At 34.7% G+C, this 12,088-nt stretch overlaps 2 protein-coding genes across 3 annotated transcripts; both read right to left on the bottom strand.

Moving 5' to 3' along the window:
- Nucleotides 1-810: 810 nt before the first annotated feature.
- LOC100804262 (uncharacterized) lies at nucleotides 811-1,436 on the bottom strand. The gene is made up of 2 exons (XM_003532277.5): nucleotides 1,333-1,436; nucleotides 811-1,213 (listed from the first exon to the last, which is right to left on the bottom strand). The coding sequence occupies exon 2, from the start codon at nucleotides 1,195-1,197 to the stop codon at nucleotides 967-969; it is 231 nt and encodes a 76-aa protein (XP_003532325.1). The 5' UTR covers nucleotides 1,198-1,213; nucleotides 1,333-1,436; the 3' UTR covers nucleotides 811-966.
- Nucleotides 1,437-2,694: 1,258 nt separating this feature from the next.
- Nucleotides 2,695-10,561, bottom strand: LOC100803733 (casein kinase 1-like protein HD16). 2 transcript variants are annotated; one of them, XM_003532276.5, is made up of 16 exons: nucleotides 9,893-10,559; nucleotides 9,670-9,798; nucleotides 9,524-9,597; nucleotides 9,329-9,398; nucleotides 9,194-9,249; nucleotides 8,739-8,810; nucleotides 8,504-8,598; nucleotides 8,349-8,415; nucleotides 8,088-8,217; nucleotides 7,415-7,633; nucleotides 6,507-6,637; nucleotides 5,774-5,948; nucleotides 5,587-5,677; nucleotides 3,629-3,786; nucleotides 3,131-3,319; nucleotides 2,695-3,047 (listed from the first exon to the last, which is right to left on the bottom strand). In XM_003532276.5, exons 1-16 carry the CDS (start codon nucleotides 10,193-10,195, stop codon nucleotides 2,988-2,990), a joined length of 2,019 nt encoding a protein of 672 aa, XP_003532324.1. In that variant the 5' UTR covers nucleotides 10,196-10,559; the 3' UTR covers nucleotides 2,695-2,987. The 2 variants fall into 2 exon arrangements, with proteins under 2 accessions (XP_003532324.1, XP_040873662.1); XM_041017728.1 differs by having other exon boundaries at nucleotides 9,524-9,798; nucleotides 9,893-10,561.
- Nucleotides 10,562-12,088: the final 1,527 nt, after the last annotated feature.

The raw sequence follows: 12,088 nt of genomic DNA, 5'->3' as shown, positions 1-12,088 counted from the left end.
TCCTCCTTATTTCTGCAAAAAGGGCACATTAAATCACTTACCTCTACGTGTCTCCTTCGCAAGTTGGACTTAGTTGGCAATCGATCTCTAATTAGCCGCCAAGCAAAGATTGATGTTTTAGTTGAGATCCTTAGCTTCCATAGGTCCGCAAAAGCTCCATCCAAGTTCTCCTCCGCTGTTTCTCCCTGCAACAGATTATACGCACTCTTTGTGGAGTAGTGGCATTGGGGTCAGGTTTCCACATCCAACTGTCTGTTGTATGTTGCTGAACTGCTATCTGTGCTATCTCCCCCAGAAATCCAACAGCCGAGTCAACTTCATTATCAAATAAGGGGCTTCTCCAACAGCCGAGTCAACTTCATTATCAAATAAGGGGCTTCTCCATGTAAGGTTCCATTCTCAGGCTGTTTCTATGTAGCTACCCCATTGTTGAATGAGTTTTTGTTGCTGACAGGAGATTTGATACAACCTAGGATATTTCATCATTAATGATTAACCATCACCAGTCCAGCAGTCCTCCCAAAATCTAATCTTATCTTCACACCCCACCCTCCAAATTGTTCCATTTTGAAGGACATTATTCAGCTATTGTTCATGATTTCTAAATTTTTAATTTTCTTATACATCCCAAATCCATAAGTTATTATACAAGCATTCAATTGAAAATTTTCCTAACACAAGACCTCCAAATTAGGTGTGCGTTGTGAATGATGAGAATACATTTAGATTGATAGGATTGGTCGAACTTATAACTATGAACAATATTTAAAAAACACGAGTAATCAATCAATCAAACCCGTGAGTCACTCGTTGAAGAGCATGACCTAATTTCTATTGAATTTAAAATTTTCAGTCTTAAAAATAGCCCAAAAAATCACATTACAAATTAATATAATTCCAGAAGCTGATTCTTACAAAGTTTCACCTGCAAGTAATGTATTTAAATTGAGATGGCCATGAACTTAGCTAGGTACTGGTACTGGTACTGGTGGTGGCGGCGGTGGTGGCGGTAGTGGTGGTGGCAGATGGAACTTGAGCAACACATGCCTTCAGGACAGCTTCATTCTGCCAAACGCGGAGAAGACGCTTCTTAGCGTTGGCTTTTCGGGTGGTTGTGAGTTTTATTCTCTTCCAAACTAGTCCTCCAGAATCATGCTTCTTCACAATCTCCATCACCCGCGTCCCCCAAAATGCCATCTATTGGATCCTAATTCTGATTACAATAGCCAGACACAAACAATCAATCACATTAGGTTACGGATTCCCCAGACATTGGATTGGAAGATCCGTAAAACAACAAAATTGAAATAACGATGACAAGACCCTCCTTACCTTCAATCGATACGAACGGAAAAGGAAAAGCTAGGGTTGCAACTCACGGACTGTTTCCGTGTGTGTATCTGTTGAATTAAAAAGACACTAAGGTCGACATTGTCCATTTTGGCCACAAATTTAATATAATAATTTTAATAAAAAATATTATTTATATTTACTTATATTAATTTGTCAGATTATTCCAAAAGACTTATCTTTTAAAGAACCTAAAGTCTAACATTTTTTAATCAAATAAGTTTTTATAAAAGCCCAAGCTTCATTTATTATTTTGAAAAAAAATTGACCTAACCCAATTCTCATGTAAATTAGGCCAAGGTTCCTGTTTTATGATTTGCCTTATTTTTATCTCTAAGTACACATAAAATGTGAAAAGATTCATAAGAACTTGATACATCGTTTAGCAATATATAAGGAGTTGGACTCCTTTCTAGTTAACGGAGGAATCCAATAAGAGAAGAAAAGAAAAAAACTTGTGAATCTTGTGGAACTTACATGTGTAGATGTATCCTATAATCATAGCTTTTATCTCTTATACTAGAGTTCTCCATTAGTGTTTTTTTTTTTCATATATAAGAAGAGCATGAAAGAGAGGAAAACATTGCTCAAGAAACAATAAAGTTTGTCGTTTTTTTTTTAAGCAAGTAAAGTTTGTCTTATAACTCGCTTGTATAAGTTATAGATATTAATTAATTTTTTCATTAATGAAGATTACATGCTCGATTTTATGAAATAGTTATAAGAATCGAATTTATGAAATAGTGGATTCGGTACACTTGTAAGTGGAATTTTCAATGGTTTGACTTTACACTTTACTTCAGCTTTTAAATGGAGATTAGAAGGAAGTGATAGCCTTTCAACGGAATGAGGTTCTTGGTTTTATTGTTGTAAAGGTTACTTGTTTAAAAAAAACCTAAACACTCGATGGGTTACTATTTATACATGCTAACTTCCTATCCTATCTGATTTATTAGATGTCTGCTTTTTCTTACCGTCATTTGATGTAAACATTTCCTTTCAGATCAACAGAACGAGGTCGGCAGACAAAGTAACCTAGTTTTAAGTTAATATTGGCACATTTAATTATAAGGAATTATTTCTGAATCAAAAATTATTTGAGCTAAAACAATTTTGGATAACTTTGGTATTAGATAACGTTTCTACTAAATAGCCGAACATCACTTTACTGCAAAATTAAATTTGCAAAACTTCATAGATTTAACTTGAAAACAGTCATTCTCGAGACCTACGCGATATATTTTTACAAAGAAAATGCCCTCCATGTATAACGTACAAAGAAAAGCATTTCACGGTAAACAAGTGTGCCATGCCTGAGGAAAATTAAAACTATTGGACTCTTTATTCACAAGGAAAACTATCCATACAATGTTTTTATTAGACTAGTCACGGAAACAATCTTGAAAATCAGACAAAAAAAAATGATAAAACCTACATATAATACATAATGGAGTAACATATAAAGCCAAGCTGTATACATTAACTGCCACATCCCCCACCCCCAAGGAACTTGTAATAGAATGGGAGGGGAGAGAGAATAATACTAAAGATACAACAATTCTCTGCTATGTTATACTTGATTGGGCCATTACAAAATATATAAATTTCAGACACAATACGTTGACCTGTGAAGGAAATTAGCATACTGTGCGCCCATAGCACAAACAAGCAAGGTAAAGGTTTTTTGACCATTTTTCCTGAACATAAACAGAACCAAAATGAAGATATCAGTCTCGGTATTGACTTTACAAAATCAAGCACTTCATTAATCAAAACTTACCTTAACATGTGTGCTTGGAAATTGAGATGTACGCAGAGTTTCCTGGGTTTCATCTCCTGGCCTGCGCCTAGGAATGCTAAGTATAAGAGCAGATTGATCCCATGTAGCAGCCGTTGCTGTAATCCTATAACCATTATCCCATCGTCTGTGGATTCCCTCACTAGGATAGAGAAAATCAAGTTCAACAACCTACATTTAAAAGATGGATAATGAGAGCAAGGATTAGGTCTAGTGGCAGAGTCAATAATTGAAGTACGGACTGTTTCAACCCAAAAGACATATAGATCTTTTGCACATAATCATTAGAAAAAAACAACTGTATATGAACAATAAGTAACTTAAATCATTTAATTTCCAAAGAAAAATTCAAGCAAGCTGTCATAAAAAACATGCCCACATTTTAAACTCAACATGAGATGAGTTATCAGATACAGATCTTTCAGCCCTAATTTTACCTGATGAAAATTAACCAATTCAATCTAAAAATATAAAGCAAACCTGATCACTGAATCCAGCATTTCGTGACATAACAACACCCCAACGACTTCCAGCAGTAGCCATTGAAGTCACATGAAAACCTTCTCTCCACTTCTTGTTTATCCATTTGAATGGGAATGAGTCACTTACTTTGTATGATTGTTGTGTATACTGTGTGCCTGCATAAATTAGACCACAAGTCACCAAAAATCAGAGTTAGCAACAGCAGAATGCTTGTATGTAGAGATCTGCAGAAATTCATATCTTGGTCCAAAGAAAAACACTAAAAATAGCTCACCTAAAATAACAGTAAAAACACAATACTTAAAAGGTGGTGTTTGTGCCTTTAGAATCCAAAGGCTACTGCCTCCCTCTCCCACTCATATACGAATGAATTAGTTTACAACTTCTACTAATTGTAAATTTGTAATTAGTTGTACACAATGTTGTTAATGGCGGATGGCGGTTCATGGCGGAAAGCCAAAAATCCGCCATAAAAATATGGCGGATGGCATAGCGAAAAATGACGGATGTCATGGCGGACAAAAAAAAATATACATATATATAAACTCATTGAAATTGAAAAAAACAAGAGGACTAAACAGAAAAAAAAAATTGTGGTGTCAAATAGGAAAAAAAATAAAAATGGGACTGTCAAAAGTAAAAAAGGGTGTCAATTAGCAAAAGGAAAAAAAAGCTGCAGACACAGAAAAGGAAGGGGTGTCAAACAGCAAAAACAAAACAAAAAAAATTACAGCTTGCGCACCACTTCGCAAAGGCCGCGATGTTCACTGCCTTCGTGCGCGTCGTCGCCGCCATTCGTGCCGGTGCTTGTCGCCGCCGTTCATGCCGGTGCTCGTCGCCGCCCTTCATGCCGGTGCTCATTGCTGCCGTGGGGTCGTCGCTGCTGGCTGCGCTCTGTGTGCGGGGGATCGCGGCTGGGTGCGGGGCATCGCTGCTGGGTGCAGGGGTTGAGCTTTTAGTTGGAGGAGGGCTGCATTCTTATTGAGAGGGGAGGGTTGTGCTTTTGACTAAGTTACCGGGTAGGGTTGGGTCGGGTCAGCCCAACTCCTACCGCGGAAAAAAACCAAAAAAAAAAACACTATTTTCCACCATGATCGCCATGGCGCCGCCATTTGAAACCCGCCAAGTCACCGCTATTTGGTGGCGTTTTTTTAAAAAACCGCCACGCCTTTCTGCCATGGCGCCGCCATGGCTGCTTTTTAACAACACTGGTTGTACGTACAGCATAAATATAGGTCAACTGTTACCTCTCCGCTCTCACTACTCACCAATAGCACCCCTTTACCCAGCACATCCTTCCAACCCTTCAGAAAATCCCAATCTAACCCAGACCAAAAAGTAGACAACAATATGTCCACTCTTGTATCAATTGAATTCAAACAGACAAAACCCCTATGCATGTGGAGAAACGACATACAACCTCTTCACCAAACTTGTACAAGTGTGAAGATCATTTAAAAACCCATTTACACAATGTTCATTAGTAATTATTCCAAATAAAAAATACACAACAAATTAAATGAACTCCATAAAATTCACCAAGTCTATCCAACCAATAAAAATGTGCTTCAACATTTGGAATGCTTCTTATATTATAATCACCTTTGCTTCAGTTTCTGTGGATCCTACAGAAAGCATGATAGTTAAAAGAAAGCTAAGACAAAGTTACTTTTCCCCCTTTTCCCATTTTTTGAGTGGAAAATCATGAAATCGGCAACAGGAGGTGCATTAACCCACAAAGGTTAGGCCCTTTTTGAGGGGTTTTGGAACTGTTAGAGTTAAGGCATGCCCTCATCACAGATTACTGGGCTATATATTGAGGGGAGCTTGACACTAAAACCAAAAATTTATTGATGTAGATAAACCCAAAACATGACCAAAACACCAAGTATAAAAAGTAAAATTGCAGCAATAAAGACCAAATTCCAAAACTAGTTCATTTTTAAAAAACAAACCTTTTGACATCACCACGAGAGAGCTCCCATTATTAGCCCCTGCAATAGAAGTAATGTAATAGTTCTTCTCCCACTGTTCCATGATCCATTCCTGAAAAGAAACAGAATCACAGGCAAGATTCATCATATGAAAACAGATAGCTAATTATATGACATGTACTGATTTACATAAATCATATAATTTCACCTTGTGTAAGAAAAATGGTGACAACTTATAAACTTGACTTGAAAAGCCAGTTCCTGCATCCATAATAAGGGCCCAGAGATTGGAACAAGAAGCCACACAACTAATCAGAAGGCCATCAGCAATCCCTCTCTCCACATGTTGTGCTAATCTTGCGTCCGCTACATTGTAATGGTACCTAATTACAATCAATTCAGAAGCCATAAGACACAGTCATAACAAAATAATCAAGCAGTAGAAACTTTTGCCTTGAAGGTAAAACTGTAACTTTATTCATGCAGAATACAAGCACTGCATTCTTTGTAAAATAACTAGATTCACTGTTATTGCTTCCTGAGTCGAGCAAAATAAACATTGCCACTACCGGTATTGCAGCATCTAGTCTATTGCATCTATGAATTATGAAAAATCACAAAAACTGCAGCAATCTCAACATTTACACTACCAGATTATACTTCCATAATCAGACTGTTGAAATTACTTATCTTTTGGCAAATACTGTTGAAATTGCTTAATCAAAGCATTAAGCAATTTCAACAGTGCATTAAAATTGTTTTTCAAATCAAAGAAACGTATTTTATTATATTACAAGAAGTAAGAGACAAGCAAACATTTCTTTGATTTGAAAACAATTTTTAACAATAATATAATACAAAAGTGCATTAAAAAAGAATGATCTCAGATATCCAATTGCTCAATTAAAGGAAGCTGCAACAAAAAGAGACTGCAGCTCTACCTTTGCTTCATTGGCAGTCTTGCATTGTAAACTGAAATCCATTGTGTAGCAGGAACCCCCAAACGAACCTTCTTTTTGGGCTGTGAATCATCCTCTTCCTCAATATTCAATCTACCCCTCTTCTGCCCGACCTGGTAAATTGTTTGAGGGAACAAGGGATCACACCATGAACACAAAGACCCAAACCATGAAATAAAAATAGTGCCAAAAGATAAGAGCAATTTCTCATGTTACTGTAGTTCCGTATGGTGAGTGATACAATATATGAAATACATCCAATGCTATCTTCCAGTAATTTAGAGTATCTTAATTCTTAGATTATCTCTTAGTTCCAATGTTTTCTTAATATCCCCAAGATTTGTTTTCATATTAACAGTATTTCATGAGTTTTCCTTAATTTAATTAAGATTATGATCCAGCATTAGTGTAAATTTATATTTTGTATCACAGATTTAACACATATCAAATCAATATCATTGCAGAGTATTAAGTCTCTTTTATGGCTTTTTCTTCTCTCGATACCTAAAACCCTATAACACTGCAACTTCAGCATAGCCCCACTAAGCCTTGCAGCCATTTTCTAACATGATTTGTGCAGTGTACAGTACAGTTGTCAGTGGGTAAGATTACTGAAACTTCAGCCTAAGCCCATTAAGCTGTATGGTTTTCTGATAGAATTTGTGTGTGGTAGTGCAGTGCGGCATACACTTGCCATGTTTAATGTAACTATTGTACATAATTAACTTTACTAAAATAGAGCATGCAGTTTAGGGACTAAGACAACATCCTGTTTGTAAATGGGGAAAAATTCCCCCAACTTGTTTCTGTGCAGTTTCTATATATACTAAATATAGAAGACTTGATCATTCAGAAAAACTGATACTCTAAAATCACACGATAGGCATTACCTTTTGAGCACCTTCAGTGTTAATTGGCCTCAATGCAGGATTCGGTCCAAGCATACCATCAAACAAAGATATTAGCCTGGAATAGTTAGGTTCTTCATCAAACTTCATGTTCACTACAATCTCAAGGAACTGCCTAAAAGGAGCAGGGCAAAAACAGCATAGCATCTCAGGAGATGTTCCCATCTTCTTTTTGCAAACAAGGAAGGATTTATGATCACCCTAAAAAGAAGGTAAAATCAGATTAAAACAGAATATGTAGAAAAACTCTATCACCACATGTAGTACTCACCATTCTGAAATAGGTGTTGTTATATGGTGTTGCAAAAGAATTATGAAAATCCCAAGTTCTAGATAAATAAATTCTCCAAACACATCCTGAATTAACCGTTTCTTGGGAGTATATGTTATTAATACCTTATCTCTCGAGCAAAAAATAGTTATTGTTAGAGGGAGGACAAAGTTGGAGAAAGGTAATAAACGTTTTCTTGGGAGGACAAAGTTAGAGAAAGGTAATAAACGTTTTCTTGGGAGGACAAAGTTAGAGAAAGATAATAAATGTTTTCTTGGTATTGTAAAACAACAGATAATTTGGAACAAAAAATAATTGTTAAAACATTTATTTCACAATGGAGGAAGTACTTGGTGAGAATATAAAATAAATAAATGGATATACCTGATAACCTTGCCAGGGTAACCTGCCTTTATGAAGGAAGATGAGTGTATATGCAAGAGATTCAAGATCATCCCTTCTACTAGCAGTTCTTCCCAAATGAGCATGAACACTGGCATATCGAACAGTCCCTCTGCAAAAATTAAAAATATAAGACTGAAGCAGATGGATAAATGATAACCATGAACATAAAACAACAAAAACCATAATAATAGAAACAAGTAGAATTTAAGAGAAAAATCAAAAGGAAAGAAAAAAGGTAACCTAAACATATCAGGACGTTGATCATATTCAACATGCTGCCCACTGGAGGTGTCTCTCCACTTTGTTGCTGCAAAATACGTGCTTATATGAGAAAGGTCAAAAAGGAGAGTGTAAATACGAATGAAATGCATCATCCTTGAATTGCAACTACTAACCTAATCCAAGGTCTACAAGAAACAATTTCTTTTCTTGTGGTGTAGAAGGTTGACCAAGTAAAAAGTTCTCTGGTTTTACATCTCCATGCACATAGCTGTAATGAACAATAGAAATATCATGTTAGGAAAACAATAAATTCAAATTAAACATTAAAACACTCAGATTATGGCAAAGGCAAACAAATAAAAAAGGAAATAGTTAAATATAAAAAAAAATCTTTTACCAACAACATACCCTCTTGCATGCATCTTCTCCAGGATCGACAGGGACTCGACTGCAATACATGCAACCATTTCCGCAGTCATCCTACACATTCAAAGGACAAGCAATAACAGATTTTCAAAGAAAAACAAGGAACAAATTAGTCATTGTAGAAAGGAAGGAAAATTAAGCTCAGACCAAAACCAAATTAAGGAAAAGAAAACCAAAAGATGACACCATGAAGCATGTAATACTACTAACCAACTACAACTATTGCATCTCCAACTTCTTTTTCTCCAATCTTTTAGTTAATTCAGTTATGTATACATGTGGAAGAAAATGAAGCTAAAAAGGAGTCACCTCACTTCTATATAAACATTTATAAAAAAGCCTATAAACACAAAATCAATTATAATCGCTCTTATTTTGAAACAAAAGGCCTATAAACCACACAGCAGATACAATAAAAAGGGTTAGCTTATACTCACGTCTGACTTGAGGAATTCCAAACATCCCACAAGCTTGGACCAAGCATGTCCATCACCTGCATACGTACCCAAATAAAAATGTTCTATAGTAAAGTTGGTGACGAGAAAATAAAATGGTTGTTGTGTAGGTCATACCATCACATAATATTCCCCTTGTCTCCCTTTGTAGTGTACTTTAGGTATTCCATGACTGCCACCAAGGGTGCTTTTCACAAAACAAAACATTAAATAAATAAAAAAACTCAGGCAATTTCACTTAAACACAAATCTTGTGCATAACCGAAAGCAATCGTCGACACATATCTCTTGCAACATAAACAAAGCACCTACTTGTACACTTGCCACTCGTAAGGAGGGCCATAGTTACAGCCTTTGCTGTTCCTGTGCTCAAATTTCAAAGCCACCTGAAACACGAAAGAATCAGTCAATGCCGTAGAAAATTGTTCAAACAGTGAGGTAACAAGAGAAGCTTTTACCTCAGTGGCACCAGCACCAGTGCTCCGGTCGTTACCACCAGTGACTCGTCGGCCAACAAAAACCTGTCCAAAGCCACCTTTGCCCAGCTTCCTCTCTACTTTGTAGACAGGTGAGCCTCCTACTTGAACCTTTTTATTAACAAATCAATAAACAATAAGCACCTTGACATATTACTCATTAAGCACAATATAACAATTAAAAGATAATAAAAGAAAACAATACTCTCTCCGGAAAAGGAGCTGCGTTGGTGTCATCTTCTTGTGCAACACCCTTGTTTGCACTCAAGCCACCGCTCTCGTCGGCCATGGCGGCGTCGTCTTTTTTAGTGTGATCGGATATTACTTTAAGGGGCTTCTCCTCTTTTTTGGCCGCCAAACGAGTTCTTGGCCTCTCTGCTGCCGCTGCTGCCTCCCTGGCGACTGCAGCGCGAGTCTTGACGTATCTCCCCGCGGGAGACGGTGGTTCAGAGCTTTTACGAGCAATCGGAGCACGACGTCGTCGCGGTCCACTACGAAGCTCCGACATTCTCCAAACCCATGCAATCGATTCGCAGCGCCAAGATCATTATCACGAAAGCTGTGACGCCCGATTCATCGATGCAATTGTTTTGCTTTGTTCACCAAAGAAGGAAATAACAAAGAGCAAGAGAATCGAATCGATGATGGAGGATTAGGGTTAGGGTTCGGTGGATGGATGGATGGATGAGGAAAGTGAATGATAGCTAGCAGATTAAAGATGGAAAGAAAAATTAGAAATAGAAAAATTCAATCCAATAAATAAATAGAATGAAAGAAACGGAAGATGAAAAACAAATTTTTTTTATTGGTCAGAAAGACTATAATTAAGGCATGTGTCTCCTCGGTTCACACTCCACCCAGTATCTCACAAACTTAGGTTTTTTGTCGGCAATGGTATTGATTTTAGTTTATAAGGTTAGTCACATTTAAAATTTATGATTTCTTCTTAAGATTATATTTTGCTGGAATCAAATTTATATTTTTTTTCACAAATTCAATATACTCAGTGGACATTCACATTAAATGATTGTTAATTATAAAAAATCTACATCTACATTTACATTTATATATATAATATAAAAGAAGAGATTAATTTACTTTAAGAGTATTTATTATTTTAATTATTAATTTTTAAAAAAATTAATAATTAATTACCATCGTTAAATTTTTGAAAAATAAATGAGAAAAAAGAATTAAGAATTACTCTTGGTTGGAGTGAATTCACCAATCCTCGTCCTCGTAATATAAAAGAGGAAACGATAAATATCTACCTTGGATTGTACCATCACTTTCATTTAATAATTTATCCGCACACGTGCTTTGTACAATTTAATGATCCGACATCGTTAAACAATTTGACAGTCTTTCTATTTTTCTAAGTATGTTAAGCATAAGATTTTTTTTATTGGGTTACAATTGTATTGGATAGGTTGATGAGTACCTTGACATACAACTAGGTAGTAATTCTTATATTTACAATAATATTTCTTATGTGTAAATTAATTCAATTTTTTATGTTAAATTAATTCAATTTATTCTCCAAACAAATAAATTTTATACAAATCACGTATCCTTTTAAAAATATTAAAAGAATATTTTTTTTACCTTTCACTTTAAACGATTTTTCGTATTATTTTGTGTAAATTATTATTATTATTATTAAACAAAATATTTTTTTAATCTAATTACTTTTTATTTTATAATTATATGATTTTTTTCCTATTCTGCTATGATAATATTATTTAGTGCTATCAGCTACAGTGTTTTTTGTATTAATGAATTTTTTCTTCAAATGTTATATCATTCATGCCTAAAATGTAGTGAGGTGATGGTTCCGGACACAAAAGAAAGCCAAGGAATGCGGCAAACCCATCAATTAGGGGCAATCTTTAAAAAAATTTATTGCCCGTGGCTAAAATTTAAATTAATATCATGAAAGAGATAACTTTTGTAAATAATTTATTACTTTTAAATTGAAAATTATAATATTTATAAAAAAAATTATTTACACTGACGTCATACAAAAATTTATGACTTTAATTTTTTATTTTCTTAAAAACATGATATTAAAGTGGTAAATGAAATTTTTTTATTGAAGTTATAAATTATTTTAGGACTTTAACTTTTTTTCATGTATTTTTAAAAATTGTAAATAATTTTTTATTTTGATTATTTAATAAATTAATTTATGTTATCTTTTTATATTTTTATTTAATATTTTTTATTTTTTATATGATTTTATTTAATATTTCTACAATTTTTTATATTATTTTATTTAATATATTTTTTATATTTTTTACCAATGCTAAGGATTATTAAATTTTTTTAAATTAAAAAAAATGAAAATGACTTAAATTGAAATAAAAACATTAAAATACATTACATATCTATTTAACAAAAA

The sequence above is a fragment of the Glycine max genome, chromosome 8, assembly GCF_000004515.6.
Source record: "Glycine max cultivar Williams 82 chromosome 8, Glycine_max_v4.0, whole genome shotgun sequence".
Classification (NCBI taxonomy): Eukaryota; Viridiplantae; Streptophyta; class Magnoliopsida; order Fabales; family Fabaceae; genus Glycine; species Glycine max.
This window is presented reverse-complemented; position numbering and strand designations above follow the sequence as displayed.